This window comes from Mustela putorius, unplaced genomic scaffold (assembly GCF_011764305.1).
Source record: "Mustela putorius furo isolate JIRA1106 unplaced genomic scaffold, ASM1176430v1.1 tig00000508_pilon_pilon_pilon, whole genome shotgun sequence".
NCBI lineage: Eukaryota > Metazoa > Chordata > Mammalia > Carnivora > Mustelidae > Mustela > Mustela putorius.
In genome coordinates, this window is record NW_025421402.1 from 2,954,657 (window position 1) to 2,976,383 (window position 21,727).

Below are 21,727 nucleotides of genomic sequence, written 5' to 3' on the forward strand. Positions count from 1 at the left end.
AAAGTGTTTTTCTACAGGGAGTGCAGGTGTTTCTGGCATGGGGAGGCCCTCTGTGGGCATCGCTGGGGTGCTGCTTCACCAGAGCTCAGCAAACTCTCTGGGGGCAAGGCAGGAGACTCCAGTTTCCTCTTCAGTTGAACACACAGTGTATGCCCTCTCAGGCAAGCCATTTAACTTCTTCACTCTCAGAGTCTTAATTGGTTAGTCAGTGGAGTTAGGAGATTTGTAGGTAGTATTGGATTCTAAAATCATCGGATTCTAAGTCTTTGATGGCCATCTGACTGTTTCTGTGCTCAGTATTGTGCTGAGTATAATAAAAAAGGGGTATGTCCTAGGCAGTGCCTAGAAGATCAGGGTTACCACATACACACACAGTAAACCAAGAGTATACATTAAGGAACTGTATATCCTTGACTGCAAGACTGTGTTCCTGTATATTAGGAGTTTAGAGAAGAAGCTGAATGAGTGAGGGAGGATGGAGAGGGTAGGAAGGGCTTCGTGAAGCCACTGAAGATAGAATTTGAGTTGGCTTTTGAACATATGAGTTGGTTTAAATGGGGTAAGAGAATTCATATTTTTGGAAGCTTGTTATGTTATACGCCGGTACCCTCCTAGATGCATTTAATCCTCCCAGCTTTGTGAGATAAATAATATTGCTTTCTTAAAAGATATAAGGAAGTTAAGGCTCAGATAGACTATGGAAAGTGCCCACACTCACAGAGCTAGTAAATGGCAAAACCAGGATTCAAAACCAGATCTTTTGGAATTTAAAGTCCATGCTTACTGTACACCACTGAGCACACAGATGTGTGCCAGGGTGCAAGTCTTCATTGGACCATTGTATACCATAAGCTAGCAACGAGCACAGTGGTTAAAATCTCTTGACATTTTTTTGAAGGGAAGACAGAACTTCTAGGAAATGAGTATTCATCTTGGGAGATACCACTTTTGAAAACAAAGCAAATCAAACACTTTCTATCCTATCTGAAACTGAAATAGGAAGTAAGGGTTTTGGGGAAACAAATGAGAAGTTGTCTTATAGATCCACTGGCTTATTCAGTGTTTTGTGAGGATGCTGGATATGGGAAGGTTACTTTTGGGAGAATTCCAGAGCCACGGGCAGGCTTGTTTCTATTTTAAGAAATATTTTAAAAATTGGGATTGGATGACAGCAATTACCTGAATAATTCATTGTTTCTGGTTTGTCTTTAAACCACTTTTCCCCCTCTTCCCCAGAGTCTTTTAGCTAATTCTGGGTAGTATAATTGACCCAGCTCTTTAAATTGTTTCCTCTGAATAAATTTTAGTCTTTTAACCTGAAAAAGGAAAATTGAATGTGATTCACAAATCTGGTGCATTTGTGCTGAAAATGGCTCACTGCTCATTGCCATGTAAATAAAATATAGTAATAACTCAAGGACTACGTTCCTTTACAATGAAGCTTATAATCTTTAAAAGAAAGAACATTTGGCACACAAAATTCATAAGTCATGGGAACCAGAGCTGCAAGCTTAGCTGTATCTATGACAAAAACACTCCTGCACAAAGATGTTGTTTGTCCTAGACAGGTGCTTGTCTCTTGTGTCTTCATAGACTTCCCTTCGGTGCTGCACTACCTTCTGAGGTCATCCTGTCTCACTCTGTCTTCCCTATTACTCTTGGAAAAGCCCTTATGTCACTTTATTTACTTCCTAGCCTCCTGTTCTCTCCACAGCCTATTAAAGTAGAAATTTTGCCCCACTCCCATTTCCAGTGAAATTGCTCTAGGAGGGGGCCCAGTGGCGTTCCTAATGATCAGATTCCTTAATCACTGCTTCATCTGTTAACCTGAACTCCCAGCAGCATGTTATGATGTTGACTGCTGTCTTCTGAAATCTTTATTCTCTCTTGACCCCTGAGATACCACTTCTGTCCGAAAGAGAGACCCCTGAGGGCTCACTTCTGTTCTTTGGGACTGCTCCTTCACTGTGTCCTTTTAAGCTCATTTTCTTTTGCAAACACCCTATGTACTGTTCCTCGGGCTTCCTTCTTTTCTCTTCTCAGGACTCTCTAGTTGATCTGGTCCACTCCAGTCTCCTCAGCCATTACTCGACTAGATTTCTAGCCTAGACATCTCTGATGAGCTTCACGGCACTGCGTGGAAAGGACTTAGGTAGAATAGTGCCTGACTTCCGGTAGCCACACCTAATGTTTTCTGGCCATTGTTTTCCTTTCCCCAATATTCATGATTTCAAGTGTTATTACAGGTGCGCATTTTTAAGGATTCTCTAGTCCTCTATAAGAAAAAGAATATAACCAAACCAAACCATTTTCTTCCTTCTGACCCAAAAAGCCTGGAACGAGAGACAAAAGCCTGTTAGTTTTCATGTATTTCTTTAAGATTTATTTATTTATTTGAAAGAGAGTGAGAGAGAGAGCGTTGAGTGGGGGCGGGAGGGAGGGACAGAGTGCTAGGGAGAGAGTCCCCAGGCAGATTCCCCGCTGAGTGAGGAGCCCTGCACAAGGCTGGATCCCAGGACTTTGAGGTCATGACCTGAGTCAAAATCACGAGTCAGACACAACCAATCAAGCCACCCAAGTTTTCATGTATTTTAAAAAGTCTTTTTGTCCTGAAGAAGTGTCACCCAATTGGGAAACACAGAAATCAAACTAGAAACCTTCTCTTTACTTCCCACCAAGAAGTGACATAGTCCTCACCAGGTCCTGTCATTCATTGTCAAGAGCCCTTCAATTATACTCTCTCTCCATCTGCACTGCCCTCTGTTAACTTGGCCCCTCCCAGCTGGACCCTTGGCTACCTTCTCCCCTTCCCCATCCCAACAGTCCCTCCTCTACAGTGCAGATCTGATCGGCTCACTCTCCTGCTTGAAATCCAAGAATGGAGCCATAAGCAGTGTTGTCCCCCGGCTTGGTGTAGGAAGCCCTCTTCCCAGTCTTTCCAGATTCCGTTCATATCACCTCCTCTATGTTTTATCTCTCACCCTTCAGATAATTCTGGGCTTCCTATTCAGAGCACGAGCTCTTTATGTCATGGCATTTCTTATCTTAAATTTTAATTATCACTCCTTTATATGTAGGACTTCCTCACGAGATCCTGTTGGAAATCAGGCCTGGTTTGTTTTGAAATATAGTATCTGGAGTAGGTTTAAAAAAAAGTGTAGGATGGGGCAATGGTTGGTTAAATGGAATGAAGAAAATGAATGGATCAACACACTGATGGTGAAACTTTCCAAATGGTAAATAAATGAGCGTGTGATTGGGACCAACCCTAAGACAAAGCTATGTTAACTTGAATTCTAAATTTCCTCCATAAACTTAATTGAGTCCAGTAACCGTGTTGGAGCACCTACTATAAGCTAGACACAGTGCTAAATGTTAATGATGTGATGACAAAAAATAGCCCTACCTTCCTAAAACTTAGAGAATGATGGCTAGTGGTTCAGAGAATATAAGGAATTTTATTTCACAAGAGCTTAGGCTCGTTTTTGTTACGATCTATAAGGTAGTGGCTAACACCTGATTTAGTGGGTTAGGACAGTTATTGGTTTACTTACTACTTTTTAGTGTGAATGAAAAAGTCAGTGTGTTCCTTTAGTATCAAGTTTTAAAGCTTTTTGTGTAATTACAAAAAATTCCCATAGACTGGGATTGGGGGAGATGGACTACAAAGGGACATGAGAATTTTGGGGGCTAATAGATCTATCTCTATCCTGATTGTAGTGATCGTTACAGAATTATAGGCACTTGTCAGAACTTACAACTCTTCGACCTGTATACTTTCTAGGGCAAATTTTACTGTGTGTAAATTATATCCCAGGAAGCCTGAATTTTAAAAAGTGCCACTGAGGGTTAATTAATCTGTCATCTGAAAAGTGGGGTGGTTGGCTGGGGAAGATAATCTGTTTTACAGGCCTTCTCTGAAGAGAAATCTGATTTAGGTCCCCGAAGTCCTTCCATTGTAGACCCGTCTCTTCTTAACCCAAGCTTCAGGAAAGTTCAGAAATCCCTGAAATTGTTAGCAAAATTTTGTTAGGTGTAAATTACTTTTTTTTTTTTTCTGGGAAGAGATGACAACTTAAATCTTGTTGTTATAAGTAGGCTACTGTTCAATAAATGTTAAAAAAAAAAAAAAACAGGTTGGGGTGCTTCCCCACTTCCCAGGTCCTCCCTTTTTCCTAAGGAAGGCCATGCTAGTGATTACAGCAGTTGGAGACCACAGTTTCTGGAGGGTGAGAGGAGTCCGTGAGTCCACTGACCTTAGTACTTAGAGCCCACCTGGTGCTAACACAGGCCTGTTCCTAATTCCCCACTTACATGGATTAGAGCCCTCTTTTCCACCTTCTTAAACCCAAACTCTTACTCCCTTCTCTGTCCTAAGGGTGACGAAAGGATATTTTTTCCCTGAAATATTTATATTACTTTAGTATATCCTAGAAAGTATCTGTCCTTTCTAGGTCACTGCCAATTATGGTAATAAAGGATTTTTCTAAGTGTGGAATATAACTACATCTTACTCCTTAAAACAGTCCTTTGAATATTAATAATCAGTTTTTAAAGTTTGGGATGCCTGGGTGGCTCAGTCGGTTAAGTGTCCAACTCTTGATTTCAGCTCAGGTTGAGTGCTCGGGGTGGTGGGGTGAACCTGCCGCATTGGGCTCTGCACTCAGTGCAGGGTCTGCTTGTCCCCCTCCTTCTCCTCCCTCTGCCTCTCCCCCCACTGACTCTCTCAAATAAAATCTTTAAAGGTTTTGGAGTTTATAAAATTTTCCACCATGTGCATATTTTAAGGAGAAAAATAATTATTTATCCATAATCTTAACCATTCAGCAATACCCCTACTAACATCTTTTTATGTTGTATTGATTTTGAGAGTACACTATAGATTTTTTTCTTATTAAAATATTATTATTAAATATTACAAATACCCAACGTATCCATTTCTGGCTCAATTAAGTTCTAGCTATATTAGCTTCAGTGGGGTTTTTTTGCTTGTTTGTTTGTTTTTTGTTTTTTAGCTTCAGTGTTTTTTAAATAAAATATTAAAAATGTCGTTGAGGCCCCTGCGTCTGTCTCAGTCTCATCCCCTTGACTCCCTCCCTAGCTGGAGATAGCTACTATACTAAATTTTGTGTTTGTCATTTGCAAATTTTTATTAGTTATTATTCTGTTTATATATACACATATTACTACTTTCACATGGTTTTTTTCCTTCCTATAAATTACATCATTCTGCACACATCATTCTGAAACCTCCTGTGTTTTACTTAGCATTCTTTTGTTCATTTTGAATGCTCATTTTAGTCCATTGTGTAGATATACCACATTTTGGTTTGGGGTTGGTTGTTTTTTTTCTGCTAATGTACATTTAGGTCATTTTCTGTCTCTCTCTCTTTTATAAATACTGATTATTCTGTTGCGTTGCTGTGTACATTCTTCATGTTTTCTTATCTAAATATGTAACAGTTTCTCAAGGGTATTTATTTTCAAATGGAATTCCTGGATCTAAACAGGGAGTACCTCTTTACTTGAGATGCCAGACTGCTCTCCTATTTCCACTCTCACCAGCAATGTAGGAGAGTTTCTACATCTTTACAACTAATGTTATACTTGATAATGTCAGTGGTTTGTGCTTTTGAGAATCTCAGGAAGATGAAGTGGTTTTCCTTGTTTTAATTTTGCATTTCGTGATCATTAAGCGAAACTGAACATTTTCTCTTATGTGTATTGGCTTTGTGGGTTTCCTGTTTTGTAAATTCCCTGATTATATGCTTTGTTATTATTTCCTCTTGGATTCTTGGTCCTTTTTTAAATTGGTGTAAGTTCTTTACATATTCAAAATGCTAATATTTTGCAAGTTACGTATCTGTAGTAGTTTGTGGTTTGTCTTCTAATGTCTGTACAGACTCTGTCATATGAATGTTCCATAATCTATTCAGTTGCTCCCCCTGTTGTTTCTATTTGGATTATTTCCATGAATATTTTGTGTTGACTTTTTGAATTTTTTTCTTTTTTTTTTTTTTTTAAGATTTTATTTATTTATTTGACAGACAGAGATCACAAGTAGTCAGAGAGGCAGGCAGAGAGAGAGGGGGAAGCGGCCTCCCAGCTGAGCAGAGAGCCTGATGCGGGGCTCGATCCCAGGATCCTGAGACCATGACCTGAGCCGAAGGCAGAGGCTTAACCCACTGAGCCACCCAGGTGCCCCTTGAATTTTTTTCTTAAAAAAAATTCAGTGGTGGTGCTGAATTTGACCTGGTCTATTTTGTAGTTAGTGATGAATGTTCAAGACAGTTGGCCCAGTCCAGTTGGTACAGCCTGTGGGTATGAAATAAAGCAGCCCTTGTGCTTTTGGCACCTGAATCTGCCATTCTTGGCATCCCTAACACCTGTTCTGACCAATGAACTAACTGTAGAGTGACCTAAATAAGTAAAAGATTGTCATTTGTGAAAGTGGTTTTGGCACTTGAAGCTGGAGTGTTTTTAATGGAACAAATGTTCAGAGATACAGGAATTTGAGGCAATATAGTACTTATCAAAGGTAGGTCACAGAAACACCAGGCTCACGTGGTTTGTAAAGCAAAAGGAGTTCTCTGAGCTGTCATTTGGTGCCATATAACTTAAGAGGTTAGGGCAGGGGATCAGCAGACTTTTTTTGTAAAGGGCCAGACAGTAAATCTTCTGGGCCTTTTGGGCCCTGTGCTCTCCGCTGCATCTGCTCAGCTCTGCCCCTGCAGCAGAGCAAGCAGTAGGCACACAGCCTCACCCCTCATTTCTGTATTGTCCGTGACCGCTTTGGCACTATAGTGGAGGTGTTCCGTAGCCTTGCAAAGCCTGGAAGATAGACTGTCTGGCCCTTCACAGATAAAGTTTGCAAACTTGGCAGTATTGACATTTGGGGCCAGATAATTCTTTGTCATTGCCCCTGGTGGGGACCAGATTGTTCCCTGTTGAGGACTGCTGGTCTAGGGGATTCAGGAAATTCTTCGTTTAGTTGAGGGAACTCCTCCCTCCTTTTTAAATAATTATTCTGCGTCGGGGAGATGTAGCTTCGATTGTTTGCTTAAACTTTCACTCTGATCTCAGGGTTGCGTTAGGAATGTGTCAAATGAGCACTTGAATACAGTTATCCCTAAACTGTGAATCTCCTGATATGTGACACATACCGTATCTGGAAGTCTTTCTGATCTGTAGGTAGCTTATCAAATTGAGCAGTACTTAGTCTCTCTGTGTTTAGCTTTAACCCACTTATGCCAGATTGGAAATTTGTCCCTGCATTTGTCTGTCGTGTGTTCTTTTTTGTCTCTGTTCCTTACCGCTGTTGACCTTTGCCAGCCAGCTGGGCCTGAGCCTCTAGTGAGGCACGTGGGTAGATGCAGCTACCAGGATAGCCCAAGGGCAGATGAAATAACATCCAGAATAAGAACACAGCATCTCTCTTGCTCTGTCTTTCTCACACAGAGTTCCTCCCCCTCCCCTCTGTATGAAATGAGAAGTAGTATTGATTGGTTTCGTACAGTGTATAAAATATGCATCTAATGGAATGGTATTTTGGGCACTATTAGCAGCATTTGCTGTGCCGAGCCCCAAGATTTTGCCTTCCTCGCCTTTTCTCCTCCCCTTCCTTCTCCTCCTCCTTAGTAGCAGGTTCTTAGCAAATTGCAAGCTTTGCCTCTGGCTTGCTGGATAGCAGTGGAAGCGCAAGCCTTTCCTAGTTTCCAAGGGAGACCGGGTGCTGAGACTGCAGTCTTGCCCAGCAGCCGCTTACCTTTCTTGCTATTCGTCTCCACACATCTTTTGACCTTCATTCTGCTATGCAGGCCTGCACGAGGAGGTAACAGTCCGTTTTCTTGACGCTCTCTTTGTAAAGGGGGCAGAGGGAGAGAACGGTGGTACGGGGTAAGGCATACGGCGTTAGCAGAGAATAAATGCTGCCATTAGGTAAAAAGTGTCTTTGAGGTGTGCTGTATCTTAAGCTTGTTCCTGTTCGCTATGTCTATAAATATCTTACAGACAGGAGCCCCACCACTACATTATAGGACTTAAAAGCACCCCATGTAAAAATGCAAAATTAATGTCATAATGCCTCTAGAGGCACAGAAAAAAAAATGGAACTTTAATCTTTGGAAATAAAATAAAATCAATTGGTTTTAAACTCAGCTGTCTGACAAACTGCATTCTGTTAGCTTATGTTGTATGAGCTGAATCTAGTTTTCAGGTTTAAGGAGAGAGCTTCGTGATAACGTGTCTTAATTGGATTTTCAGGACTTCTGGAGCTGTGCTTTCCAGGATGGTAGCCAGTGGCCATGAGCGGCTGTGTAGATTTAAGTTAACTAAAACTTAAATAAGATTAAAAATTCATTTCCTCTGTCACACTAGCACGTTTTGGGTGTTTAGTAGTCACACATGACCAGCAACTGCTGTTTTGGACCAGGCAGGGATACGACTTTTCCATTATCGTACAAAGTTCCATTGGACTCTACTAAAGCAAGTGACCTATAGAATATAGGAAATCTAGTATTTGAGCAGAAGCAATGAATAGGCATTTTAGTGAGAGACTTAGAGATGGTTTGTCCAGAATCAGCGTAAAAACGGACTCACTAGGAATTCAAGTTGCATGGGACCTTAAAACTATAGACTTAACCCTTCATTTTGTAAGTGGAGAAACTAAGGTACCAAGAAATCAAACAATTCTCTTGAGGTCAAACATGTAGTTAATGGCAGAACTGAAACTGGAACTCAGGTACGTGTTCTTTCTGCCATACCACAGTGTTAGCATTTCTAACACTAGAAATAGCGAGGGAAACTTGAACTCAAGCTACCTGCCAGAGCCCTGGCGACTGTAGCGTCAACTGCATTCTCTGTCACTTGTGCTTTGTTCATGACAGCTTTATAATGTGTTGGTGGCAGGCTCTGAAAATGGAAAAATCATTCTTTCCCAAGATAGAGTGTTGATTATGGCATTCTTCTGGGAGACATCAGGGGAAGATAGGGGAAAGTCTAATGCAAGGCATCTTGATACACTCATTCCTGATATTGCTAGATTTGGAAGAAGAAGTGTCCTGCCCCATAAATCCACATAATTAGGGTACCCTTCACGGTGCTGGGTGGAAGAAACAGTTTTCAGTTCTTTGGTGTAATCTAAAAAAAGCTGTACTCAAAGCAGGAGACCACAGTTATAGTCCCTTTAGGCTTGTGACTGAACAACACTGTGAGCTTAGGCAAGTATGTTAATGTTTCCTTAGGCTTTTATCGACTCATCTCTAAAACAGGAATTTATCATCTTTGCTGCAGTCTTGGAATTAGATGACTTCTTGGAGTCATAAAGTCTTTATCTACGGGTTTATGAATCTGTTAATCCTCTTAAGTTGTCCCCCTCCCCTATAGCTATCTATAGGTGCTTCCAGATTGATATGGAAGCGGTTCTCTTTGGCCTTTCTGGAATACCTTGTCTCTATATCCTTATAACATAGGATATAGTCCAAGGAATGACAAGCTATCTCATAAGACCACTAAATATTCTATAATTAACGACCGCAGCCTCATGAGTGCCATAAAAGACACATATGGAATGGTCCTTCCCAGTTTGAAGCTAACCATGTAAGTACCCTCTCTCTCCAGTACAGATTTTGGATACAGGACTCCTTAGCGGTATTTCAAAAACCAATTTCCTATTGGTAGATTCCAGACAAAAATTTTATTCTAGGGAAAACAGCTTTGTTCTTATCTTGGAGATCATGGAAATTTATCTCTCTTTAAGTCTTCTACTTATGGTAGTTTTATTTTACTCAGAGAGCCCTTTGATCCTTCCTAGGGCATATTTTCAAGGGAATCAACACCTCTTCCAAATGAATTATCCATTTCTGGTAAAAATAATTAAGGGGAACACTTAGATTAGATGGGTTGCCTATTACCGTATACACGGCCTTTCTTTTCCAATTGCCACTGCTGAGCTTTTACTGCAGCGATGAGAATGATGTCGTAGGCAGTGTGGTGTGCCCTGGTGGCGGCAGCAGCGACACTGTGCTGAGTACTGGCTGCGTGCCAGCTCGTGTTCTAGGCGCTTTATGTGTTTTCTTATTTAATCTTCACAAGAACCCTATCTGTACCTGCTAATATCTATCACAGCTGTTAATATCTTCATCGTATAAGAAACTTGGGTTTGAGCGCACTTAAATACTTTATCCAAGGTCATTATCTAGCAAGGAACTTGAGGAGTCAGGGTTCAAACCCAGGTGATTTGATTCCTACTCCCGGGTATTTTATCACTACACTGTCCTTGTCAGAAGATATATTAGGTCTTCTGTTATTATTTATTGTGACTTTCTTCAGGTTCACTGGTGATTTGCTAGGCATTCTGTGCAGCTTCTTAAGATAATATCAGCCCATCTCTGGTATATAAAGGGGCACTATGAATTTAGATGCAGAGAGCAAATTATTTTTGTGATGTCATGCTAATTACCTGTAATTATGTGAATTCCACTGATTATGTAACCTCAAAGTCTTAGCAAATACAAAGAAAAATGCTTCCTGCCCTCCAGGAAACATAGTAGTAGACAAATAGGGTAATCAAAGGACTTTGGCATTGGAATCCCTTTCTGTGCCGTTGAACTGGGGTTTTAGCCTAGTTTTATCTGGATGTCACAAATATGTAGAGCCATGGCTTCTGTTATACTTTATTGTACTATTTTGTGAACATAGACCCATCTTCTTTTCCTAGCAATAAGGAATTGTGTTGCACTCAGATTTTGTGGATGGCTCAAATGCTTCTCAGAAAGAGCAAGGTGTGTGGAGCATGGGCTTGGTATAGGAGTCACCAGATTTTTTTCTGTAAAGGACCAGATAGTGAATCCTTTAGGCTTTGCAGGCGATTTTGTCTCCACTGCAAATATTAAGCTCTGTTGCTGTAGTTACATACAACTTTATTTTACTTCCAAAAATATGGCAGGCCAGATTTGGCTCAGGACCAGAGTTTGTTCACTACCTGGTCTAGATTTTAGAAAGTGTTAGGACCTGGGCTCTACTTAAAACTTAGTATGTCCCCAAGGCAACTGTAAGTTAGGTGTGTCACTTTTGTGAACCTTGGGATCCATATCTAGGTAAAGGAAAATGAATGGAAGTGTTACTTCCTTCCTCAAAATATTTACAAATTCAAGTATTGGAGTTTTCTGGGTTTTTTAATTTTTCTTTTACAATTTAAATCATAAACCTCTCATATATTGACACAGGTAATGAAATAGTATACATAGTATATACTACATGTATACTGTATAATAGTATACATAGTATACTATAATAGTATACATTTACTAAAAAGATACACTAAATACATACATATGTACATGTTAATAATCTAGACATAGATGTGGTAGAATGGAAATGGGTTATTTTCATGTGGTGGAATTTAAGTTTATTTTTTATTTCTGTTTTTGTCTTCTCATTTTTCTGTGAAAAACATGTATGACTTCAAATATTTAAGACTTCTTACCTACCAGGCCTGTTTTTACCTTGTCTCTCATCCAGGAAAACCCTAGAATATGCAGTGAGAGTATGCAATGGGAGAAGCCAGTTTGAAGCTCTTTTCTTTCACTGTTGCTCCCATCTAGTATGGAAGGAAGGTTAACAGTCAAGAATTAAGTAGAAGAGTGATGCTGTCTTTATTTTGCAGGTAGAAATGACATGTGTGTAGGCCAGTTGGTAACCCAGACAGAATTTCATGGGGAGCTAGTCCTCAATGGTCCAGAGCTTTCCATGTTTGGAGACTTAATTTTTTTCAGTTCACCCAGAAGAGAGGAACATATTAAGGAAGGACTCAAACCTACCAGACTTACAGTGGATTAATACATGTATCAGAATTCCAAATTTACTAATCCATATCAAGGGAAAAAGTAAGACTGTTAAAATATAGCTTGGGGGCACCTGGATGACTCAGTTGGTTAAGCATCTGCCTTCAGCTCAGGTCATAATCCCATGGTCCTGGGTTTGAGCCCCACATCAGGCTCCCCACTGCTTCTCCCTCTCCCTCTGCCTCTCCCCCTGCTTGGACACTCTCTCTCTCTCTCTGTCAAATGAATAAATGAAATCTTTTTAAAAATCTCTATAGCTTGGTTGGGGACCTCTGCTTCAGGCTATGGCGTATCTTGTATTAGACAAACTCTCCAACTGAGAATAACTAGGAAAACTGGACAAATATTAAAAAGTATCTTTGAAGATATTGGAGAGTTATTAAGGAAGTGAAGACTTGAGAGATCAAGATCCTAGAGAGAAAGAAATCATAAAGAGGTGAACCCAACAATTGGCCTCCCTTTGAGGTATTTGCTGATTAATAGAGCTTTAGCTACAAAGCTAAGAAACTGGGCAAGATTTTCAGCAATTGAAGTCTCATGGAGCTGAAGGAACAAAAACTGGGGTTCAGATAGTGGGGCCCCATATATTCACCTGGGACCACTGAAGAACTACTTTCTAAAGTGAGGACTTACCAGAAATAGACCAGCCCTTGCAAACACTGAAGTTTGCCTTCCAATCAGCTCAATCTCAAGGTAGATGAAGGTCATTTGCCTTGGCCCTGTAGTTCTCAGAGGAGGTCTCCAGATCAGAAGCATCACGGAGACCTAATTAGAAATACAAATTCTTAGACCCTACTCCAGACCTGATGAATCAGGACATCTAGGCGTGGGGCCTAACAAGTTGTATTTCACAAGCCCCCTAAGAAACGCTGATGCAGATGGAAGTGTGAGAATCACTTCCTTAACCTAAGTGCCAGAGGAAAAGAATATTCTCTCATTAAAAATGTTTGGCAGTTGATGCTTGCTGGATGCTCAAGCTCTGAGCAGTGATGGGTTCAGTGTTAAATGTGATAAATACTGTATTTTGTATTTTTTAAATTGGAGCTATAATGTGGAAATGGTCCAAAGAAGACAGCTTCCTTTATGCAATGTGCTTTTTTTTTAAACAAGTAACAACTCCATTTAAGAAACAGTTACTACTTTGAAGTCATATCAGTGAGAAAGATGTATATGCACTTACAGTTTTCCTAATAAAGACATGTATTCAAAGTAAAGCAAAATGTGGATTTTTTTTCAGAGATTAGCAGACACCAAGAAATAAGACTGATTTACCAAAAGACTAAGAAAACTAAACAACATGAAACAATACGAATAGAGCCAAATATTGATGTTATCAAACATGGACTTTAAATTAATTATGGTTAATATGTTCAAGAAAATAGAAGGTGGAGAATTTCCACAGAGAACTGCGGTCTATTTTTAAAAAGAATCAAATAGAAATTCTAGAACCAAAACTTTAAATAACTGTAATTAGAAACTCAACTGGTGAGTTTATAGTAGACCAGCTGAAGAGAGGATTAGTGAACTAATTAGATGGATGATAACAAATATCTAATGCAAGGTGTCCAGCTGGCTCCACTGGAAGAGCGTGCAACTCTGGATCTAGGGGTTGTGAGTGCAAGCCCCATAGTGAGTGTAGAGATTACTTAAATAAATAAAACTTAAAACAAAAAGAAAAAGAAAATAACTCAGAATGAAACTCAGACAGAGACTAGGAAGGGAAATATAGAAAAAGCATAATAAATAAATAGAATATGGCAAATAAGGTCTAACATAAGTAGAATTGGAATGCAGAGGAAAGAAAAAGAAGAATTAGCTGCTTTTTTCCTGGGACACCATTTTTTACTTGAAAGAATGACTAGGCAAACTATAGTCCTTTAGACTTAGGTATCTGGCAGACATTTTCTTGAAAATGAATACAGTGAGCTTGTCACAAAGTTAGTTGTTGCCAATTACAAAATAAATTTCAAGGAGAGATTAGAATTTTGGAAAACCTGTATCTGCCATTATGAGTGGTATTATTGACTGCTTCCCAATATTTGAAGACTGTCCCAAGATCAAAGGTGATATTAAAGAATGATTTTTTATGTTTTATTTTTCTATTTTTTTGAGATATAATTGACATATTGTATTAGTTTTAGGTGTACAACTTAGTGATTTAATAAATATGTTACAACATGTTTACTACAGTGAGTTTAGTTAACATCCATCATCACACATAATTATAATTTTTTCCCTCTTAAGAACTTTTAAAATTACTCTTTTAACAACTTTCAAGTTTATAATACAGCATTGTTATTTATAGTCACCATACTGTACCTCATATACCCAGGGTTTACTAATCTTATAAATGAAATTTTATACCTTTTGAGCACCTTGACCTACTTTGCCCAGCCACAGATCAGTTTTCTGTTTCTATGAGTTTGTGTTTTTTTAAGATTTCACATATAAGTGAGATTAGATTTTTTTTCCCCTCTTATTTTGTATGAGTTCTTTATCTGTTTTGGATATTAGCCTTACCAGATATATGATTTGCCAATGTTTTCTTCCATCTGTAGGTTGCCTTTTCTTGTTGATTGTTTGCTTTGCTGTGCAGAAGCTTTTTAGTTTGATACAGTCCCACTTAATTTATTTTTGCTCTTGTTGCCTTTGCTTTTGGTGTCAAATCCAAAAAAATCATCATCAGGGCTATGTCAAGGAGCTTACCCCTATGTTACAGAATGTGATTTATAAAACTATTACTTTATAATGCAATGTGTCAACATTTGGAGGATCTGCACCAGTGTTTTCCAAATGACCAATGTGCGATGACCTAAATTCGTGCAGGGGTAAGAAGGTCCATTCAAAATGCAAGGCAGACCAATAGATTTCAATATAACAATATGTACAGTCTGTTAACATGGTTTCAGATTCCACTTGCTACTAACCATTTTTGTCTTTCTTTTTTCTGCTACTAACCTTTGAGAAACTGCCATTTGTGTTTTAGTATATAGTTTTAAAGAAGAATATCCATAATTATCTAAAAAGGCTATTACAACACTACTGGATTTACCAACTACAAACCTGTATATACAAACCTTTATATATTTTAATTGAAACACCATTATACAACATATTGAATAAAGTATAAAGTATGAATGAAAATCTGGTTATCTTCTACTAAGCCAGTGTTAAAGAAAATGATAAAAATGTAATACAACACCCTTACCAAAATCTTTTGTTTTAGATAATAGTTATTTTTCATAAAAGCTAAGTTATTGATATAACTTTTTATAATAGGGCTATTATTTTTAAACGCATTAGTGCATATTTTTAAAATTGATCAGTTTTAATTTCTGCTAGGGTAAATATGAATAGATATACATAAACAAAAGCCCTTTGGGGGTGGGGTCTTCAGTAATTTTTAAGAATGTAAAAGGGTGGCACCTAGTGGCTTAGTCAGTTAAGCATCTATCTTCAGCTCAGGCCATGATCCCAGCGTCCTGGGATCAAGCCCCACATCTGGCTCCATGCTCAGTAGGGAGTCTGTTTCTCCCTCTTCCTCTGCACTTCTCTCTTGCACACACTCTCTCTCAAATAAATAGATAAAATCTTAAAAAAATATATATATAGGGGCACTTAGGTGGCTCAGTTGGCTAAGCATCTGCCTTTGGCTTAGGTAATGATCTCAGGGTCCTGGGATGGAGCCCCACATCTGGTTCCCTGCTGAATGGGAAGCCTATTTCTCACTCTGCCTGCCACTTTCCTTTGTGTGTGCTCTCTCTGTCTGTCAAATAAGTAAAATCTTAAAAATATATATATAGATATAGATATAATGTAAAAGGACCCTGAAACCAAAAAATTAAAGTATCATTGCTGTAGATACTAAAATGACCGTTGAAATATACAGGAGTAAAATAAATAAATAAAATATACAAAAATATTATGAATAATTTTGTGCCACTAAAAGAATATTAAGTTCTTTGAAAAATAAATATTATCAAAACAGAAAATCTGACTAGGCCTAAGTCAATTAAAGAAATTGAACCCCTTATTTAAAACCCTCCCGTAAGGGGCACCTGGGTGGCTCAGTGGGTTAAAGCCTCTGCCTTCGGCTCAGGTCATGATCTCAGGGTCCTGGGATAGAGCCCTGCATCGGGCTCTCTGCTCAGCAGGGAGCCTACTTCCTCCTCTCTCTCTCTGCCTGCCTCTCTGCCTACTTGTGATATGTCACATAAATAACTAAAAATCTTTATTTAAAAAAAAAAAAAACAACCCTCCCGTAAAGAACACTTTAACTCCAGATGCCTTCATTCGTGCACTTTACTAATTGCTTAAGAAGGAAACAACCTTAATCTTATACAAATTCTTACAGAAAATAGACAAGGAGAAAACACTTCCCAACTTGTATGATCTTACTTCTAGAGCTGACCAGGTTATTACAAGAAGGGAAAATTACAGGCCAATTTCTCTAATAAACGTGGATAGAGAAATCCTAAACTAAACAATACTGAATCTGTAGAAAAGTAAGTCTATGTAGGGGTCTCTGGCTAGCTCAGTCAGTAGAGTGTGCAACTCTTCATCTCAGGGTTGTGAGTTCAAGCCCCATGTTGTGTATAGAGCTTACTTAAAAAAATAATAAAATAATATTTCCTTAAAAAAATGATACATCATGGCCAAGTTGAGCTTATCCTAAGAATCCAATGTTATTTTATCATTCAAAAATTATTCAGTGCAATTCACCATATTAACAGAAAAAAGAAGGAAAATGATAATCTCAGTATATGGGGAAGAAAACCATATGATAAGTTCAACACACACTAATGATTAAAAAACAGAACCAATAACAACAAAACCCTCTTAGCCTACTTCCTCCTGGAATAAAAAGGAGTTGATTGAACTTGAGAAGCAGTGTCTACAGAAATCTTGCATTGGACATCAGGGTGATAAAATGCTGAATGCTTTGTCTCTGAAGGCAAGAACAAAGCATGGAAACTTGCTATCATCACTCCTTTTCAACATATCCTGGAGGCTCTAGCCAGAGCATTAAATCAAGAAAAGAAAGAAAGAAAAATTGTAAGGATGTGGAAAGAAGAAATGAAATTCTTATTTTATAGATGACATGATTCTGCTTGAACAGTAATACATTTACAAGTAATGTCTTATTTTCACTGTTAGCATTTCTATCATTTTGATTCTGCCTAAGTTCATTCTAAGAGTATAGAAATCACCACAGCATGTGGAAGTACCTTGTCATTCCCCATTTCCCAAGTACATGCAACAGAGGTCTCTTACTTCTGCTATGACTTTTTTTTCTCTACAGATCATATCTGACTCCTGTACGGGATGAAGAAGCAGAGTCCTTACGAAAAGCACGCTCCAGACAAGCTCGGCAGACTCGAAGGTCTACCCAAGTGAGTGTGGCCTTCTTTTTTATGTCATTTTGTCTATCTTCCTTTCTGTTGGCGGAACGATTAAAAAATCTTAAGATGAGTTCCTTACTCCAGCCACTGTTGTAAGAGTTTTCACCTGTGTTAAATCTTATACTACGTAGGACCAGATGAATTTATAGGTCCATCTGCCCACTCTCACTTTTATTTCTCTAGGCTCAGAGCAGGTTTATCTCCTTTCCTTCACAAGACTAATCATTCCATTTGTATTTAAGAGGCCACATCTGAAGAATCCCTAAAGGAGAAGGGTTTGGCAGTTCCTCAAAATGTTATCTGTACAGTTATCATATGACCCAGCAATTCTACTGTTAGGTATATAGTCAAGAGAAATGAAAACACATGTCCACACAGAAACTTGTACATAGGGGTGCCTGGGTGGCACAGTCAGTTGGGCAGCTGCCTTCAGCTCAGGTCATGATCCCGGAGTTCTGGGATCAAGCCCCGCATCAGGCTCCTTGCTCAGTGGAGAGTCTGCTTCTCCCCTGCCTGCCATTCCCCCTGCTTGTGCTTGCTTGCTCTTCAAATAAATAAATAAATAAATAAAAGAAACTTGTACATAGATGTTTATATAACAGCATTATTCACAACAGCCCACATCCCAAATTCAGTGTCATCTCTGAACTCTGACCAGAGTTTACTTGCTGTGTAGACCAACTCATGTGGAGTTTACAAGCTTGCTGTAGAGTTGAGTCCTGGGCCCCCAGCAGCAGCAAGGGTTAGCACTGTGTGGCTGGGTGCCTCAGCTATCTTCAGCAGGTGTAGGAGTGGTGGGCACAGGCTGAGCCATCAAGAAAACCAAATAAATTAAGCAGTTAGCATAATTGGGAAAAAAGAAAACAAATTTCCATCAATAAAGGAATGGATACGCAAAATATTATAGATCTGTACAATAGAATATTATTTGGCAATGAAATGATACATGCTAATGCTACAATGTGCAGGAACCTTGAGAAAACATTATGTTAGGTGAAAGAAACAAGACATGATTCCATTGATATGAAAAGATCCAGAATAGGCAAAGCCAGAGAAATAGAAGAAATTAGTGGAGCACCTGGGTGGCTCAGTCACTTAAGCGTCCAACTCTTGGTTTCGGCTCAGGTCATGATCTCAGGGTCATGCATCAGGCTCCATGCTGGCCATGGAGCCTGCTTAAGATTCTCTTCCTCTCCCTCTGATCCTCCCCCAACCTCACACTCACTAGCTGTCTCTCTTAAAAAAAAAGAAAAAAAGAAAGAAAAGAAAAGAAAATAGGTTAGTGGTTGCCAGGGTGGGAGAGAGGAAGGTGACTGCTGATGGAAGGAGTTTCTTTTTGGGGTGATGAAATGTTCTGAAATGAGACGGTGATGATGGTTGTGGAACTCTGAACATGCTAAAACCACTAAATTCTATACAGTCATCCCTCATTTTATTATGCGTTGCAGATACTGCTTTTGTTTGTTTGTTTGTTTGTTTGTTTGTTTTTAACTAATCGGAAGTTCAAAGTTCAGTGGCAGAAGTCACTGCGGATGTGGTGGAAGTAGCAAGGGAACTAGATTTAGCAGCGGAGCCTAAACATGGAACTGAATGGCTGAAATCTCATGGTGAAACCTGAACAGGTGGGAAGTCGCTTCTTACAGATGAGCAAAAAAACTTGTTTCTTGAGACGGGATGTACTCCTGGTGAAGAAGACCATTGAGATGACAACAAAGGATTTAGAATATGATCTCAACTTAGCTGATGAAACAGTGGCAGGGTTGGAGGGATTGACTCCAATTTTGAAAGCAGTTCTTCTGTGGGTAAAATGCTGCCAAATAGCATCCCATGCTACAGAGAAATTGTTCATGAAAACAAGAGTCAAGCAACACAGTACACTCCTTCACTGTTGTTGTATTGTAAGGAATTGCCACGGCCGCTCTGATCAGTCAGCAGCCTTTAGCGTAAAGGCAGGAGCCTCCACTAGCAAAAAGACTATGACTTGCTGAAAGCTCAGACAATGGTTAGCCTTTTTTTTAAGCAATAAAGTATTTTTTAATTCAGGTATGTACATTGTTTTTTGGACATAATGTTATTGCATACTTAATAGACCACAGTATAGTAGGAACATAACATTTCTAAGTATCGGGAAACCAAAAAATTTATTTGACTCACTGTATTGTGATACTCACTTTATCATGGTGGTCAGTATCTCTGAAATATGCCTGTTTGTTCTTTCTTTCTTTCTTTCTTTCCTTCTTTATTTATTTTTAAAGAGTTTATTTATTTGACAGAGAGAGACAAAGTGAGAGAAGGAACACAAGCAGGGCGAGTGGGAAAGGGAGAAGCAGGCTTCCCACTGATCAGGGAGCCTGATGCGGGTTCGATCCCAGGACCCTGGGATCATGACCTGAGCCGAAGGCAGACACATAAAGACTGAGCCATCCAGGCACCCCATGCCTGTACTTTAAAAGGGTAGGTTTTATGATCTGGGAGTTAGTTTTCAATAAAGAGATATATATATATATTTTTTTATTATTATTTATTTATTTTAGAAAGAGAAAGCGTGTGCATGCCTGCCCAGGGCAGAGGAAGGGGCAGAGGGAGAAGAGAGAGAATGTCAAGCAGACTCCTTGCTGAGCGTGGAGCCTGAGGCGGGGCTCGATCCCAGGACCCTGAAACCATGATCTAAGCCAAAATCAAGAGTTGGCCACTAAACCCACTGAGCCACCCAGGCACCTCTTCAATAAAGATAATTTTAAAAGAAAAAAAAATCACTAAGGGAGCCACTGAAGTAAGGAAGAGTCTGGATATAATCTGCATTTATATAAAATATACATATAAATATTTATATAATATTAAGAAATAAATTTATATATATACGTATATAATTTTTTATTTATTTTTTTAAAAAGTAGGCTCCATGCCCAGTGTAGAGCCCAACACAGGGCTGGAACTCACAACCCTGAAATCAATACCTGAGCTGAGATCAAGAGTCAGAGGCTATGGAGTGCTTAGGTGACTCAGTCACACTCTTGCTCTCTCTCCCTCTTAAAAAAAAAAAAAAAAAAGCATCTGATGCTTAATCAACTGAGCCACCCAGTGCCCCAGTCTGCGTAATACTGCAGAAATTACCATGCAGAGAATTGATGGGAATGGACGGCGAAAGTATGTTTGGCAAGGCAGGAAACAAGAAGATGTGTTAGGAAGCGTCACAGTAGTCCAAGCTGGGAGAAACAAGATCATGAACTCAGGATGCACTGGCAGGGAGAAGGGAAAGAAAGCTGTGACTTGGCATTAAGGAGGCAGAGGATGATGAGCTGATAAAACACAATTAAAAGGAGCAGCCAGAGAGATGAAATGTAAGCCAAGAAATAGGAACAACATAGAAGTCAATGAAAAGTCAGTTTCCTGGTAAAAGGTGAAGGTAACAGTTGTAAATGTTACAGAGGTCAGGCAGGAAAGCTGAAGACTGAAGAAAAGAACTTTTTTTTTTTAAGATTTATTTATTTGAGGGGTGCCTGGGTGGCTCAGTCGGTTAGGCATCTGCCTTCGGCTCAGGTCATGGTCCCAGGGTGCTGGGATGGAGCCCTGCATAAGGCTCCTGCTCGGTGGAGAGCCTGCATCTCCCTCTCCCTCTGCCTGCCTCTCTGCCTACTTGTGCTCTCTCTCTCTGTCTCTCTGTCAAATAAATAAATGAAATCTTTAAAAAAGGAGATGTATTTATTTGAGAGGGAGAGAGAGCACAAACACGGGGAGTGGCAGAGGGGGAGGGAGAAGCAGACGCCCTGCTGTGCAAAGAGCCCCATGTGGGGCTTGATCCCACAACCCCAGGATCATGACCTGAGCCAAAGGCAGATGTTTAACTGACTGAGCCACTCAGGTGCCCCAGAAAGGGACTTTATGAATAGTCACAATCGTACCCCAGTCTTCCCTGACTTTTTCCAAAGTAGGTTAAGTGTCCTTCCTTTGTAGTAACTATGACTACTGTTACTTTGCTTTTGCTTCATTATTTCTCTGTTTTTCCCTCATGGAATGTAACCTCCATAAAGATCAAGACTGACGATAACTTTTTTGTTTTGGTTTGGTTTATTGTGGTAAAATACACATAACATGCAATTTACCACTTTAACCATTTAAGTGTACAGTTCAGTGTTGTTCAGTTCATTTGTGTTATTTTGCAACTCTTACCACCATCCATCTCCAGAACATTTTTGATCTTCCCAAACTGAAACTCTAATGTATATTCAACAGTAATTCCCTCTCCCACCCCCTTCAGGTTCTGGCCACCACCATTCTACTTCTCGTCTGTGTGAATTTGATCAGTCTAAGTACTTCTCACAAGTAGAGTCATACACTATTTGTCCTTCGGTGGCTGGCTTACTTCACTTAGCGTAATGTCGTCAGCATTCATCCTTGTCACAGCCTGTGTCAGTGCTTCATTCTTCTTTAGGGATGAAGGGTATTCCACTCCGTGGTTAGACCGTATGCTGTTCATTCATT

General features: G+C 39.5%; 1 protein-coding gene across 9 annotated transcripts in view; it reads left to right on the forward strand.

The window, feature by feature from the left end:
- PPP1R12B (protein phosphatase 1 regulatory subunit 12B) overlaps positions 1 to 21,727 on the forward strand; it is a 220,815-nt gene that overhangs the window by 106,389 nt on the left and 92,699 nt on the right. For all 9 annotated transcript variants that reach the window (XM_004756303.3, XM_045081017.1, XM_004756302.3 and 6 more), the window contains one exon: positions 17,146 to 17,236. In XM_004756303.3, the coding sequence (XP_004756360.1) occupies positions 17,146 to 17,236 (91 nt within the window). The remainder of the gene's footprint in view (positions 1 to 17,145; positions 17,237 to 21,727) is intronic.